Here is a 17,510-nt window from a genome sequence, read left to right as displayed (position 1 = left end):
ACATCAAGCCTTACATAACAATCATTTCCAAAGAGCCATTGAGAAAAAATACATTCCGTCAAGTGCACCAGAGTACAGCGTTAGGAAAACCGGAAGTTCTCTTTCTCAAAAATAAAACACAGTTAAAGCAAATAACCATATAATCATAATCAAGCAAAATGAACTCTGCACACACGGACGCAAAAGCTAAATAAAAAGTCAATCGTTTTATAAAAGCAAGAATTAAAAACGTGTAGATGATTTGCATGTTTTTTTCTTCCAACGCCCACGCGCGCCACTCTGAAAACCCAGCGGAAGTGTAGGACGCAAGGTGAGCGGAGTTGCGCGGTGTGTGTTTGCTCTACCTTGTCACCGTGACACGGACGTACAGTAGGGGCTGGTCGGAGCAAGTTTCGTTCCTCTACCTTTGGCTCGCACTCTTCTTGTCGCCATGGAGGGTCAGGCTTTCTACCGCGAGGAGATCAACAACACGACGTGGGAAGTCACGGAGAAGTACAGCCGACTCAAGCAGATTGGCACCGGGGCGTACGGTTCGGTGTGGTAAGTGTGGGAGACAGAAGCGATCTTTACGCGCCGTGTCAAGTCCTGTACATGTGAACCCTGGGCTGCCATTATTAATGCAGCACTGTATTAGACTAGTCTAGATAAGGCCCAGTGTTTCTCTATTGATTATTACATAGTTAATACATAGACACGAGCAGGTTGCCACCACTTTTGTTTTCTCCACACGCGTTGCTCATTGGAGTAATCGCACCTGACACCATTACATCATTGCTTTGATACAGCCTAACTAGGAAGCCAAGCAATGCCATACTGTTATTGACTTGTTTTTGCACGTCTCTCTGCTGCATGAAACGAAGCCACTATGCGCACTTTGATTTCTCTTATGCGAAACACTTCTGCTGTATCACAGGGAAAGCCCCAGGACTTGTTCTGTGCATGTCAAGTGACGGGCAGTTTGAGACAATGTGATTGGGGCGTAGGTGGGGTGTAATTATAAACAATTGAATGCAAAGGAATAATAATGTTTGCATAAGGTTGTAGTTAGGGGTAATGGAATGAACTCAAGTTAACAGCTGAGACCACGCGCACATAATGGTAGAAAGAAGTACACAATTGATTCATACAACAGCTGGATGTATGAGAGATCAAATGCACACCAATATCAACTTTTGTTCCCCCACATAAAACGTTGCATAATGCACCTTTAAATGTAAACAGGGTGCATTTTGCATTGTAAGCTGTAGTTAGTGGTATTTGAAGGCTAAATTGGAGACTCCCACTTGGCCATTTTAGCAGCCAGACAAAACATAAAGTGCACTTCTCTAAACTTGAGATGTAGGAGGATGCGCTGTGTTGTGCAAGCTGATTGTTCATTAAGCAACTAACAGAAACTATTAGTTAACAATGACAGCAATTAAACAGTTCCAAACCATTTACCGTGTTACTAAGTGTCTGTCAAGTGTCATTCGTCGAGTTGACTTTGACCTGGCTTGTGGCTGCCACCTCAAGATTGACTTTTGTAAACATATTTTTCATTTTAATTTCACTTTTAAATACAATGTCATGGTTGGGTTTTTTTTGTTGTTGTTTGTTATGTGTTAATTCTATAAAGATTCTGAGCCAGCCTAACCAAGGAGTACGTGCTTCTCCGTTTAGTTAAAGCTTTGATTTGAAATATGTTGCCATTTCTATCACATGAAAGTATCATTTATGAACCAACTGTTGTAAAAGCTTCTAACGCATGATTCATCTGCACTGTGTGTGGGAGTCCCATTCTGTTAAAAAACATCTGACTTTTTAACAGGACACCATCTGATGACCTGCCATTTGGCTAAATTGCCCATTTTTTTAATAAAATGCCAAGGCGCAAACAGAAGGAAATAGTAAACAGCATGAACTGTGAAATGTAGGATCCAAGTGAGCAAAGAATCAGAGGTGCATGGATTGGGAGAATATATAATTGCAAATTAAGGTTGGAACAACTAATCGATTAATCGACGACTAATCGATTATTGAAAGAGTCGACAACTATTTTAGTAATCGATTAATCGTTTTCTGGTTCACACAGACTCAAATAGAGCAAAAATTACATGAAAATGTAGTATTTTTGATGAAAACCTACTTTGTTTTTATAGCAAGTGTCAGTAGTACACTTTGTACATTGTAAATTTCATGAATATCTGTTTGTGTTTCATCCAATCAGAAGCAGAATTCGCACCAAGAGCCTCCAACAACCATGTGATAAAAAAAATGGAAAAAATACAATTTTCCTACACCATTAAAGCAGTACTAAGTAACGTGTTTACCTTAATAAATCCGTTTCGTAGTCCCTGTGGGGGTAATACAAGTGTTTATGGGATGATTGGAGGGTCTTTCATCTCCCCCTGGTGTCTCTGGCCAGAAAACCATGTTTTCAACTTGACTGCCACCGGTGCGGAGAGAGCAATACACACTAGTGGAATCACGAAGAAGAAGCTAACATGCTAACGGGCAAAGCTAACTGCGGGCTAACGTCACTTTAAACAGTATTTACAGCCAAGTTTGAGTGAAAAAAAATATTTCCATTGTATAATTGGATGCACAGTAACCCTCTCTCCCTTCGCCTTTCCTGTCAGCGTAGTATTTACTCTCCAAGACAATTAATAAGTTAAAAAATCGTAACTTGCTACTACACCTGCAGTTGCGCTTATGGCCTCTAGGGGGAAGAGTTACTTAGTACTGCTTTAATAGCCAAGCGACTAATCGATTAATCGTAAAAATAGTCGATAGATTAATCGATTACAAAATAATCGTTAGTTGCAGCCCTATTGCAAATGTTTTGACATGTATTGGGATTGCAATTAGCATTGCGATTTATGCTTTTAAATGCAGGTTCAGGTGTGTAACTGTAAAACTAATCGCATGCATTTAATAACATGTTTGTGCAGTAAGTTATACCTAAGACCACATGCAGACGAAATAGTGAGTTGTTCTCAGTGTATTCTACAACCTATGAAATTGTGATTTTGATTTGATTGCGCTTAAAGGTGCCCTTTCAAAGACTCTCCACAATTTTAGGTTTTGACCGTATGACTCAAAGTGCTACACTCAATTGTTTGTGTTGGCGTTGATGGATAGGGCTCCAAATAGCAAGCCTTTCCTCCCACAATGAAGCCCAAGACAGCAGTGGTGCACAGGGCTCTTTACCAAACATTTAGTACATGATGACACACATGCCGTGGAAATAAAGTGTGGGAAGAGTCCAATACTTTGAAACAGCCTTGATAATTGAGATTGGAGCATGTGATTCCTTGGACGAGTTGGCAGATAATTTTACTCGCCTTCTCAAATCGAGGTAAAATAGGACTTAAAAAAAAGAAAAAAATTGGAACATGTTTTTAAATTACCTTTTGTTGTGAAGTAGTAAGTATTTAAATGAGCCTCGACTCCGCTCTACTTCAAAGCTCAGGAGGACGTGTCAAGGATGGGACGGACAAGCTCAATATATTCCAGGTCTGAAGTTCATTAGTCTCAAACCATTGTGAAACTTTGCACTTTGCATGGTTCCAAATACAATATCTTTATAGTCTTTATTTTTTATTATTTTAAACTTCAGCAATGTAACAAGCTGAAAGAAAACCTTAAAAACCTTTACACCATAATCTGTTGTGAAAAGGTCATGAAATAGTAAAAGAAAAATTACAAAGAAATTGGATAGTTCAGATGTCAAATGAAAAACCTGCTTATTATGACTGATGGCAAGGCAACTATGTTGTAGTTAGTTCCCCTCTTTTTTGAAATGTGAAAAAGAGCCCCATGTAGTTTCCAAATTTAACCAGTGCAAATATATGACTTAAATATAGCTAGTTCATTTTTTTGGTATGGTGTGTAAGAAACAGGATTCTACCCTTTTTTTCGTTTTTGACATTGTCATTAATATTACTATTTCTTAACCACAGAAGTACAGTTTACTCAGTTCTCTATATTAAACAGACATTTAAGCAGCCAAAAAGTTTGAAATCTGATGAAAAATGGTTGTGAATAGTTTGCTTTTGCTGTAATTTAAAAAAAAAACATTATAAAATGAAATGCTGTATTTTGTTAGTCACATTACTGTAGCTTAAGAGGCTTTTTTGGCTCTATGGCAAACAAGCAGCAGCAGCAAACATCCTGTTACAAAGTAATGTTAACTTTGTTGCAAAAAATAAGCCATTTTTGAAAATTTGTTGAGATTACTTTGATGGCATGTTTAATCTGACCAACTCTTTACTGAATCATTCATATTTTATATTTATTTATTAGCACATGTATTTAAGTCAAAAAATGTTACATATGTTCATCAGTACTAACTGTGTGTGTTTTCATGCACTGAACAGTGAACAAAAAGTGAATCATCATTCTTTTGTTGTTTATTCCGATAGCTCAGCCACAAATGAAAAGACGAAAGAGAAAATCGCCATCAAGAAGCTGCACAGGCCGTTCCAGTCGGAGATCTTTGCGAAGAGGGCCTACCGTGAGCTGCGACTTCTCAAACACATGAAACACGAGAATGTGAGTCATATTGACACTAGGACAGGAGGTTCAGCTTCCATACACCACACAAGCAGCACTGTACATTCACCCACACAATGCCACAAAGTACTTTCTGTTTAAATCTACCCCTTTTCTTCATTCGTTTCAGGTGATTGGACTTCTAGATGTGTTCACGGCTGCCACAACCCTCGACGACTTCCAGGACTTGTAAGTATTTACGACAGTTATTAGGAAATGCCCCTGGGACAGGGTGGAGGCCGGTTTATTAGTCTGATGATGTAGTATTTAGGTGCAGAGATAACAGCACTGCACTGTAATGATGTACATAATAAAAGTATGTGCCAATTGAGTTCTTTTGGAATTCCCTGTAATATAAAAGGTTATTTTTATCTGACTATGGTTATATTTTTGTACCTTGACATGCTTCAAGTGCTGTCTTCCTGTAATCTTCCTCAGAAGATTGTCTCGTCTTGGCAGCTGATTCAAACATCCACTGATAATCTACCTTCACATATTTTCAGTTTAAAAGCAAAGCCTTCATGCAGAAAAATGAATTTGCTATGGGGATGATCTATCGGCCATCAATGAATGGCTTTTTCACGGAGGATTAAGACGAGAAGGCCTGAGCACTGTGGCCTCACGATGTGAAGTTTGTCGATGTTATGGAGAAAATGGATTGGACACACACAGGAACTAACTGTTCACTTAGAGGCAATAGACACAACTGACAACATTCAATTCACACTTGAAGAGGAAATCAAAAATGAAAAAAACCTTTGGGACATGACAACACACATACAGTAACTACTCTGGCCAAACCCTTCTATGGACAGCCGAGCACCCCACACCACAGCAGGGCAGATTACAATATATGCATTGGCTTTATATAGCGCTTTTCTGGACACTCAGATGCTTTACATTGCACTATTCGTTCACTCCATACTCGGTGGTGGTAAGCTACTATTGTATCCACAGCTGCCCTGGGGTAGACTGAATGAAAAGAGGCAACCAGTCTGCCCCATCGCCCCCTCCGACCACCACCAACCACTCACTCACACACTGCATTCGCCGGGCTTCCTGGTGTTACCAAACGGTCTCCCATCCAAGTACCGACCAGGCCCTTCGCTGCTTAGCTTCCAAGGTCTGATGGGATTGGGCATAGCAAAGGCGGTATGGCCACAAGGAGACAATCACAATGTCAAAACACTAAAACAATCCAAATACCCAATATTGGGCATGCAATAAACAGGGAGTTCCAGTGCTTCAGTAAGCATCAAGTGTGTGCACACTAGCATTCAAAGAACGACTTAAGTCTACCATCTCTAATCATTACAAATGAGACAATCACATCCTAGACTTGGATGGAGCTAAACTAACTGGGTCCACGGACATTAAACACAGTTGGATAAAGGAGGCAATCTAAATGCAGAACCATGCCCAAAAAACAGCAAACGGGGAGGAGTCGGCTTTCTTGTTTCACACACCTGCGATACTGTCTTGAATAAGTTGAAATGCAGATAGAGCTGATGTCCGACCTCAACTATAGACAAATGCAGAAGGCAAACAGCAAATACATAGAACGGGATTGAAAGCGGAGTGGGAAACATACTGTAAACTATGAAATAGAGTGACCAGTATCCAACAGAAAATACAGGAACATTTAAAGGATGGGAGAAAATTGTGGGCATCTATCCATAACAGTCCAGCCGAGCACCTGCATATGTCAAAACTGAGAATACACACCAACTAACCTAGTGAAATAGCAAATTACTTCAGTGACGTATTTATTGATTCAAAATCAAATACAAGAAAACCAATTTATAACTCATAAGATCCACCAATTTGTTAAAGATAAAAAACAGTGTCAATTTTAAATTAAAAAATAATAACACAAAGTAATTGCATTTAATTTTCTTCTAGTAGTGGAATGAAAATTGTTTTATCCTCCTGTAGTATATTGTAAACTCAGACACTGTGCATCTAATTATAAAGCATTTGTATCAATTTCATGAACTCGCAGGCTAGTTTGCATTTCTGTGACGGTGACCATGAAAACTGGCCTTGCAAGTTGTGAATTGTGTCTATTTAAACTTGTCCCTGAGAGGAACTGGGACGCTACAAATATGTTAGGAAAGCAAGGAATGTGCTTGGACCACAACTGACATTTTAGTGGCTTCCTCTTTCGATGTTTGCAATCAACAAAATCAGGTATAGGCCCTTTAATGTTTTGCCTGATAAAATAAAGCAAAAAAGATAATAAATAAATAAATTAAAACTGTTTACATTGGCTGACTATACAAGTGGCAGCAACATCATGACTCTTTTAAGAATGCTGCTGGAAATGAGCAGTTGAGCAGTTTGAAACATGTACATGAAAACAAAATCAGTCTATACAGTTATATATGCACCATAGAAGGAACAAACTGAGGGAAATTTTAATTGTTTTCAATAATATGAACAAGAATGTAAGAATGTGATTCTTTAAAGAGGGGGTATTATGCTTTTTTCAATCACATAGCACCAGTCTATAGCACACTACAATGATGACGAAACCTTCTGTTGGTCTGTAAATGCAGTAAATTAGAAAAACTGCCTTGTGTAAAATTGCTCTCTCAAAATGGCTGTAGTGAATGTCTTGAAATAGGCCTCTGTCTCTTTAAGAACCTCTGACTCTTTCTGACACGTCCCCTCCACACGCTGTCTGTGGCATCAGTGGGGAGGGGGTTCTGCTGAGGAGCAGTGGTTGGTTACTCGGTGACGAAAGCTCGGAGGCGTCTCCAGGAGGTGGGGGCGTTCCTAGGAGGACTCAGGCAAACCTGTCCCTAAAATGGCTGCCATCAGAGTTTTTACAGATTACTCAAAAATACATGAATGTGCTAAGACAACACTTCAGGCATGTTTTTAATGAGGGAATGACAGAATAACATGATATAAAGCTTGAAAAAGTCGATTTTGCATAATACCCCCCTTTAACAATCATGTATTGGGAGCACAATCATCATGAAAGTAGACTCTTGAAGGATATTATATTTGTTCAACTTAATTATTGGAGACATAAATCCTTTTTATATTAGATGTCTGTTTAACAGAGTGCTACTGAAATATAGATACCATGGGATGGCAGCTGATACTCTCTCTGAATCACGTGCTCCCATAGGATATAAATGCAGGACATTCTTCCAATAGTCCACTGAACCTCGCATTTTATCTGCAGAACATTATGTATGGCAAATAAAGAAAATAGACTTGTGCACTGCTGGGGTGTGCACTATCACAATGTCTGTACTTTGTAAACCTAAACCATTAGAGATAAAGGAATTAGTGTGATTATGTAAGGGCAGCAAAAATACACAGGTCCAGTTTCACTGAAGGCTATAGTGAAAGTGTCACAATTAAAAAAGAAGTTGGACTGGAATGAAAGGATATACAATAAGTATACACTATACAGTTTGATTCTGACCTTACATTAGTCCATGATTCACAGTTTTCCGGTAATTCAATTGAAAAAGAGATCTGTGTTTCTTTTTCAAACCAAGTGTGTCACTTCCATATTCATGATGAATTATTAGTAATAAAAATACTTTAAAAGTTAATAGCCAAAACATTTGTCTTTGGCTGTAATCCTCCAAGCAACTTTCTTCCACAAGTAGTAGTTGTTTATCTGTTGTTGTTTTTTGCAGCTACCTGGTGATGCCTTACATGTTCACAGACCTTTCTAAAGTGCGGGGCCATCTTTCTGAAGACAAGGTCCAGTTCCTTGTCTACCAGATGCTCTGTGGACTGAGGGTAAGCTGCAAAGTGAATTCAAAAACTAATGGTATCAGTGATATCCTATTCATGTGTTTAAATATACAGTGGAGACAAATCAGCTATGTCCCAACTAAAAACCATACTGAGGCCAAGAAAATATGAAATACTAGATACTTTTACAACTTTTTGGTTCATAAAGTTTCAGGTAAATGTTTTAATTTCAGTTGTGTTAGATAATCATGAATTACACAGTTTACTAGCCTACGTAATTATTATTACATTTCTTAATTATGTTTTTTATATGGCAAAAATGAATGGGATTTTTATGTACTGCTGACCTTTTAAATAAACTAAACTAAACTAAAAAGTGGGTTACCAAACATGACTTGATAGATGGTTGTAAAAGTTTTTTATTATCAGTCTTATGATCAAGGAATCACATATACTGTATTATGATTAACCGTATTAAAGAACAAGGTACCTTAATAAATCCTTTTCGTAGTCCCTCCGGAGGTAATACAAGTGTTGATGGGATGATTGGAGTGTCTTTCATCTCCCCGTGATGTCCCTGGCCAGAAAACCACAATTGCAACTTTCTTGCCTTGGGGTTGGAGCCACCAATACACACTAATAGAATCACAAAGAAGAAGCTAACAGGCTAACGGGCAAAGCTAACTGCGGGCTAGCTCCACTTAAACAGTATTTAGAGCAAAGTTTGAGTGAAAAAAAATATCTCCATTGTGTAATTGGGTGTATAATATCCCTCTCTCCTTTTGTCTTTTCTGTCAGCGTAGTATTTACCCTAACGGACAATTAATGAGTAAAAAATCACAACATGCTATGACACCTGCAGTGGCGGTTATGGCCTCTAGGGGCACGAGTTACTTAGTACTGCTTTAAAGCACTAGCCCCTCCGGGTTGGAACAGGGAAGGTTGTAAGGGTGGTTTTCGGGCCAGATACACCCCATTCATCCCATTAACACTTGTATTACCCCCAGAGGGACTAAAATGATTTATCAAGGTAAACAAGTTACTTAGTACTGCTTTAAAACATGGCCAAACTGCACATTGTTTTTAATGCTATGTTGATATATTTTATTTCTATGTGGTTGCGGCATTTTGTCTGTCGTAAAATATTAAAGAAGGATCTAAGGTACTTCCAGGTTAGTGGGTGGTACCAATGTCAACTCCTGTGATAAATTACCATGCTCTGGTGTTACTTATCCTACATATTTTGTTACTCAAAGACGCACCGACAAACAATTGATTTGTTCACACAATGATTGCCAGGATTTCTCTAATCAGCAGTGTTTGGAATTAATGATCTTTTGTGTCCAGTTGTAATAATTGGAGTTCAGGTTTTTGTACTAGTAAGTGATCATCTTTTGATTCTAATTCTCATTTTCTTTATTTTCAGTATATTCATAAGGCTGGGATTATTCACAGGGTGAGTACGACACCATTTTGTGCTGCTCTGCTGTGTTGTTATGCTTGCTTCAAAATTGCTCACTTTCTCTCTAAGAGCTATAAGAGATTTTTGACCTAATTCGCCATGATTTGTGAGCCAGCTCTCACCCTGCCCCAACAGGTAGAATGAGTTCACTCCTCTCTGATGTGGGAATGCGTGTTGAGAGATGTTAGGCCACACCTCACAGCTCTAGTACATTTATAAGCAAATACGTCTATGATGCAATAATGGAGTTACACTGTTTGATACTGCACATGGTTGCACATGTACATAAATTCATCAAATACCTAAGCTCTTTGCTGTTCTGGTAACTAGGTTTTCTTAGCTCGTCTATTCCAACATAAGAGCAGACAAACAAATGAGCCTTAGACACCAGAGTTTAGATCTTGACCACATCACTGACATTAATTTCTCCTCCTCACGAGTCACACATGACACTAACCTGCTTTACCAGGTCATGAGTTAAAAACGACAATATTTCTGTGTAAATAGCTGAACACAGAAATATTTGTTTCAATACATTGAGGGCTTTTTTCTATCACAAGAAAACTGCTCACTTTCTACTGGTTGTATCTTGTTCAACACAGTCTGGAAATAACATGTCTTTGCTACTATGAGTCAGCCCTCTGTTAAAGTGTGACTTTATTGCACTGCACTGGTCATTTGTGAGCTTTATTATCACTCTCTCATACCAGGGCCACAGTAGGTCACTCACTTCTTGTGACTGGCTCAGAAAACTGGTATCTATATATATACCGTGTGTTCAATCTGTATGTTGTTGGTTTATCTCTAGTGAATATATTTCAGTGTGTTTACTGTTTTTTTTTGGTAATATATGCATATTCGAGCAATAAAAGTGCTTTGTCTATTATAACACCTGATTCTCTGTCTTTATAGGATTTAAAGCCTGGAAACCTGGCAGTAAATCAAGATTGTGAACTTAAGGTTTGTGCTTCCAAGACAAACTTGGCGTTGTGTAAATATGATACTGTCTCATTAGACTGTATTGTGTATGATAAATTGTGTATTGTGCCGTTTTGAGCTGGCGGCCCATGATGGATTTGTGACAAAGTGGATAGCACTTCAGGCAGTTTAGTGATAATGAGTCGCCATGTCGTGGCCCTGGCTTCAGTCTACTATTTAAGTATTTTGCACTTCATGTAAATCAATGATGTAAATCAGGTTTTGCCCCAAAATACAAATAAGAAATTACAGAATTTGTATATAAAAAATATTTTTTTTAAATCATCTTGGGGGCCAGAAGTTCTATGCTGGAGGGCCGGATTATATATGTAACTATATATAGAACAGAGTAGGCTTTATTGTCAATAATACAAAATTAATCAATATTTTCTTATTTATTGCACAGACTTAAGGTCTATCCAGTGAATGCATTGAGTGATTCTGAAAGGAGGATATAAAATGAATCATTAATGTACTAACGCTAAGTGAACATAGACAGGTTCCCGTACCTTTGCAACTTCTGTTATTATCTTCTCATTTTCAATATTCTACAAATATCCTATTTCTATTCTTCACTGTGTTCATTTCCCTAAATTAGTTAGCATTTTCTGCCTAGATTATAGTTTTCTAGTAAAAATCTTAAGTCATTTGGCACTGTAGTTAATCACAGTTTAACTAAAAAAATATAACTGCATAAATAGATGAAAATCACAAAACTCTCAACGTTTTTGTTGAATTTTGTTCTATACTCTTCAGAAATGTTGATCATTGTGGGTATAACATTAAATGAACATGAATTGAAATTACCATTCATTAAAGGAATAGGCCACCGTTTTTACATACTAAAATATGTTCTTACCTCACTTTAGTCGAGTTAATATATCCCCGTCTGGTCTTTGTCCGTGCGCTCTGTCACGCAAACGGAGCACATACGCAGCCTCTCCCACATGTCACATAGCTCCGAAAAAGCTCACAATAGAAGCTACCAAGCTCTTCCACGTGTTCCCTATTTAAATAAAGTTACGTGAAGTGTTTTCATGCGAAGTATATTTACACAGAAATGTAACATGTCGATTTTATAAGCAAATAAAAAGAGGGACTATATTGTGAGGCGTAATGATACGAGGAGCACAGCGTCCGCGTAGTAACTCCTAAAGACTTCCCCCGCTCACTTCCGTCAATAACCTTTAGGAGTTACTGCGCGGACGTTTTACTCCTCGTATCATTACGCCTCACAATATAGTCCCCCTTTTTATTTGCTTATAAAATCGACATGTTACATTTCTGTGTAAATATACTTCGCATGAAAACACTTCACGTAACTTTATTTAAATAGGGAACACGTGGAAGAGCTTGGTAGCTTCTATCGTGAGCTTTTTCGGAGCTATGTGACATGTGGGAGAGGCTGCGTATGTGCTCCGTTTGCGTGACAGAGCGCACGGACAAAGACCAGACGGGGATATATTAACACGTCTAAAGTGAGGTAAGAACATATTTTAGTATGTAAAAACGGTGGCCTATTCCTTTAAAGTATAGTAATATTTTTTAAGATAATATATGTCAATTGAGACTTTAGTTGTGTTTTTTGTGCAGATCCTGGACTTTGGACTGGCCCGCAGCACTGATGCTGAGATGACCGGATATGTGGTGACCCGGTGGTACAGAGCGCCTGAGGTCATTCTGAACTGGATGCACTACACGCAGACTGGCAAGACAATCACAACTACATGTTCTTACCTTTGTCTAAACGCTAATCTGTGGATAAGTGCCTAAATCTTTTCTTTCAAAAAACAGTGACCAAATCCAAGGGGATGTCTTGATAAAGTGTTAGAGCTCTTTCATGCTTTCTGTCTGTGCTCAAAGCAACTTTATCACCCATTATTACGCCATATAACTTGTTGTCTCACAGATAAGTTAGATTCATGTCATAATAAGGCAAAAGGAAAAATTATACATATTGTGGTGTAAAGATCCTTCCTTGTTTGTCCTGTGCCAGCCAGACTCTACACTCTGTGATGAACACTTTAGGCTCCACTCATGTTCTCTCCTTCTCACTGTTTATTCTAGTGGACATCTGGTCAGTGGGCTGCATCATGGCTGAAATGATCAACGGGAAAACGCTATTTAAAGGGAAAGATTGTATCCTTCCAATAGACTCTTCTGCTGATGAATTACTCATTGAACATAAAGGGCCTGATTTACTAAGCTTGCGTTTCTGCAAAATAGATACGCACTAATATTAGATTTTTGTCTCATCAACGCTTAAAGATAAGATAAGATAGGATTCTGTTGATCTTACAATGGAGACTTGTGGAAACTTGTTACATCAGCTCTCAATAAACATTCAGGAAAATGTGCAATCAAGTAATAGTAACTAGAGGTATCTTATATCCAATTATTATAAAAACTTTAAAAAGGCAAAAGTTTTAACAATAAATCAGTTGTAACACGCTATAAAATTATATATTTTTAATTTAGCATTCGGCTTAGTAAATCAGGCCCATAGTGTGATGTCATAGTATCTTTAGTATTCTAGTTGACTTCAAATAACACCACTTTGATGTTAGTACATTACTACTTCTAGTTTCATCATTATTTACTTCAAGAAATGTTTAAATATCCCTCTGCCATCTTACAACAATTAACTCCTGTAACTCGGCTGTTGCTATAGTTTCCTTCAGTACTATTGCTAATATCTGCTGTGGAATAAATGTCAAGCCATATTGTGTAATAATTGAACATTTTGGACTCCTTAATGAGATTGTTTATTAGACATGGACCAGCTGACCCAAATCATGAAAGTAACAGGAGTCCCAGGACCAGAATTTATACAGAAACTGGATACTCCAGAGGTCAGTATAATTCATGATGCAAGAACTTGACTGGAGCTAATTTAAATCATTTAGTGAAGCTTAATATTTTTATTATTTAGTAGCCCTTAGAGAAAGCGATATTGTGATGTCATTTTTTCTTGTCAGTTTTTGTTTTATTTTTGGTCACTTTAATTATTCTTGCGTTTATTTATTTGTTGATAACAGGCTAGAAGTTATATGAAAAAGCTCCCGTCATATCCCCGAAAGGACTTTTCCATTTTGTTCCCCCGAGTCAGTGATAAATGTAAGTCACCTGTCATTTATTTGCAATTATTGAGTTGATTTACAGATTTCACCAACAGCCTTTGAGGTAAATGTATAATTATTAACATGTTTTATTTCCTTATTGCGACAAGATAAGACTACTTTATGCAGCAAACACTTTAAGTCACCATGCTAATTATGTGCACATTGGTAGCATAAAATCACCAAACACACAAAAAACTGCAGCAACATGAATTAAGAATTCCCAGATTCTTAATTCCCAGACCATAGCAGGCCATTAGATCAGTGGTTTCAGGGCACATGGAATTGCAGGGGCCCCAGAGCATTGTCTGGTCACAAGAGATATTTTGAGAAAATTAAATGGGATATTTTTTCTGTGTTTACAAGCTCTGGCTGCTTCTATGGTTACATACAAACACAGACTTAAATGGAAGTTGCAGTTTAGCAATAATTCTACATCTATATCTTATTATGGCTTTAATGAGGTACACCCCCGTTTCTATGACAACCAGCTGCAGTGGCCCACTTGTGCATAACTATTATATATATTAATAACATCAAAGAGCATTAAAGATGTTTTGTAAACCTGTATGATTGTGCAGGCAAAGACCTTCTTGAGAAGATGCTAGTCTTAGATGGAGACGAACGACCCACAGCCGAACTAGCGTTAGAGCATCCATACTTTGACAGCCTACGGGACCCAGACGACTTACCAGAGCCCACGCCATATGATGACACCCATGACAACGCGACGCTGTCCCTGGAAGAGTGGAGGAGTAAGTGAACATGCTTTCCTCTCTATACCTACTGAGACGGACTTAGTAATGACTTGAGTGGTATATTCTAAAGTCCTTCCTCCATTCTATAGGTCATTGTCATTTTCAATATTCCTTTTTGGCTAAATTTGTTTTCTCAGCAAATAAAAAGCATTTCTACATATAATGATAAAAATGCAGTTAATGCTTTTGGTGAGTATGTGTGTTCTTCTGTTCACAGGGTTATGTTTCAAGGAGGTGAAGAGCTTTGTGCCATTCCCACGCAGAGACTCCAAAAGGAAAAACACTCTCACTATGTCTCCATGAGCCCCAGAATATTTTACCAGTGACAACCATTACAGAGGACAGCCAACAGTGCCCTTGGAATTTTAAACTATGGATACACTATGAGTTGTCACCCGCATATTTTTTAACTATTTGCATCATACTTTGTTCAGGAGTAGTGACTAAATACGCTTTACATCTCTGTTCTTGTAGTAAAAGTCAGAATGTACTTTTATAGGTACAAACAAATACAAAACATTAAGCAATAGGCAATAGTACTATACATCAGAGTACAAGATGATATAACTAAAAAGTACTGTTGATGTATTGAAAGAAGCTAGAACTGTCACCATGCACAAATCTGGACCACTCACTCCTTAAATAAACAGACAGAATAGAGTTACTGTTTTTTCTCCACTGTTTCTGACTACAAGGCTCCAAATTGTGACCAATTTAGTAACGTGACCACCTCAAAATTTAAATATTTTGCTTGGTTGCACTGGTGCAGCTGTCAGATCTACATCTCACACACCCCAGTATAAGCACAGATCAAGGAAGTGCACAACAACAGCGTTTAAAGTTCACCATATTGATTTGCACTGATTTGCTCTCCTCTCTCCTCTGTGCATCGTTGCACAAGTTAAAAAAGTAAAATAAAAAAAAGATATTAAAGATTAAAGAAGAGCATTTACTCTGCATTCAGAATATATAGATCCTTGAAAGCCATAGTACAAAGCACTATGCCGCAATGATTACTTTTTAAAACCAGTTAAGTTTTTTGCAGGAAAATTGTAGGAGAATTTAACTGGTGCAACCAACCCAAAATGTTTGTAGCTAAATTCTGTCCTTGAGTTAAATATTTTTTGGATAAATAATCAATGTTTACTAAGTGAAACAGGTCTCTCTTGCAAATGAGACTTTGAGTCTTGATGGACAAACCTGTATAAATAAAGTTAAAGAAAAAAAAAGTGCAATAGTGAATCAGAGCTAAATACATTTCAAATGTAAGTACTTGATATACGCTGAGAAGCCCACAATGTGGCCAGTTAACTATGATTAACTATGATGTGATGTCAATCCCTTCAAAAACTATGACACAAACTGTAATTATGGCTCCAGTCTTGCATGCTTTACGTGCTGGTCTAGTGTTGTGGCTTTGGGCACCAGTGGTGGTCAAAGCACTTCATTGCTAATTTTTAATAACTTATACTAATACTGATCAAATATTACTTATACAAGTAAATGTTGCCCGGCCAAATTATTAGGCTACTTAAGATAAAGTATTAACGCATTTCCTGAAAGAAATACATAATAAGTATTCAAAGGACAAAGTATTTTTTTTGTGTGTGTTGTGAACCATAGCCATATGTTTTTGTGGCTTCAAAAACATCAGGATAGCTCCCAAATCACAATTTCAATGAACTATACCTGATATTTTTTCTAGTTATGGCATGAAATTTCCTCCTTTAGTTTACAGTAAACTTGTGGGGAAAACACTGTGCATCAGGTGAGTTTTCCAGTATTTTTGTGAAAGTGACTCTGAAAAGTGACCCTGCAAGTTGATTTTTGGACCTCAACTAACAATTTTATTTAGGCTTTCCTCTTTCTTTGAAATGAAAAATAAATAAATAGAAATATAGGGCCTTTAAGGTACAAACCATCCCCACCTGGAGTGTGCCTTTTATAAGGCTTTAAAATGGGACAAAATACGCAGCTTTATACTTTGGAGCCTTCGTGAAAATGTAGTGGAGTAGAAAGTAGTATTTATCCTTCAAAATTAAGTTAAGTAAAAGTAATGTCATTGTAAAACACAAGTAGAGTTGGCCAACATATCCTCAAAAACTACACTATATGCATACAGCAAATACATTTACTTTTGTTACTATTTCTTGTGGTTTATAATTTGGAATTATGTATCTATTAATGATGATGCTGGTTGTAAGGTTATTTTAAGTTTGCCGTATTGTCCTTTAATTTGTTTACTTAAGTGCCATACAATGTGCAATTTGTTGTTAATAATAATCTGTACCAAAACCATGTACATCTCAGCTTTGTTTTTATATATTTCCTATATATGCCCGCGATATACATTTATATATATATTTCTAAATATGTTGATATGTGTCACATATGTGCCACATTTTACACTTTTAGTCAGAAAATTGCTAACAGTGGCAATATAAAAATGAACCATATATGTGCACGATCAAAATGAAATAGTCGGAGTAGTAAACTTAAAAAAAAAAAAAAGAATTATTGAAAAGTATATGAATATACAGAGTACAGAGTATGCCGGGGGTAACAAAATTGTACAATACAATTATTCAGTTACAAATATATTGTATTTTGAGCAAATACTGATAGTTTTTTAGAGCCTTTTTGTTATCAGAAACTTCCAAAATCTTAATATATGAGAGAGTATCACAAAAAAAATGTGTAAAGTTGGGTTTCTGCGAGTAGTGAACTGCGCGCGAAAATCGTGAGTTGTTGACGTAAAGGAGGCGGGTTGAAATCGCATCAGTTTGGTCTTGGCCTGCGGTTCGTTCGCCTATGAAGTCAGCGCACAACATTAAGCGTCAGAGCGGAAGTACAATAAAATAAAGGTTAAGTCCTGATTGATTACACTGTTAGGTAACATATTAAAAAAAAAATGCAAAGATAGAATATTTTTTCTAT

The 17,510-nt window shown here is 37.4% G+C and overlaps 1 protein-coding gene across 1 annotated transcript; it reads left to right on the top strand.

Moving 5' to 3' along the window:
* The first annotated feature begins 294 nt into the window (after positions 1-294).
* On the top strand, positions 295-15,299 carry mapk13 (mitogen-activated protein kinase 13). The gene is made up of 12 exons (XM_079557770.1): positions 295-540; positions 4,404-4,533; positions 4,664-4,722; positions 8,196-8,301; positions 9,683-9,712; positions 10,631-10,678; positions 12,290-12,404; positions 12,764-12,835; positions 13,469-13,548; positions 13,735-13,813; positions 14,397-14,570; positions 14,791-15,299. The coding sequence occupies exons 1-12, from the start codon at positions 431-433 to the stop codon at positions 14,874-14,876; spliced, it is 1,089 nt and encodes a 362-aa protein (XP_079413896.1). The 5' UTR covers positions 295-430; the 3' UTR covers positions 14,877-15,299.
* Positions 15,300-17,510: the final 2,211 nt, after the last annotated feature.

Source organism: Gobius niger, assembly GCF_951799975.1.
Source record: "Gobius niger genome assembly, chromosome: 6".
NCBI lineage: Eukaryota > Metazoa > Chordata > Actinopteri > Gobiiformes > Gobiidae > Gobius > Gobius niger.
Note: the sequence above shows the minus strand (reverse complement) of the source record. Positions and strands in the feature narration are given on the sequence as shown.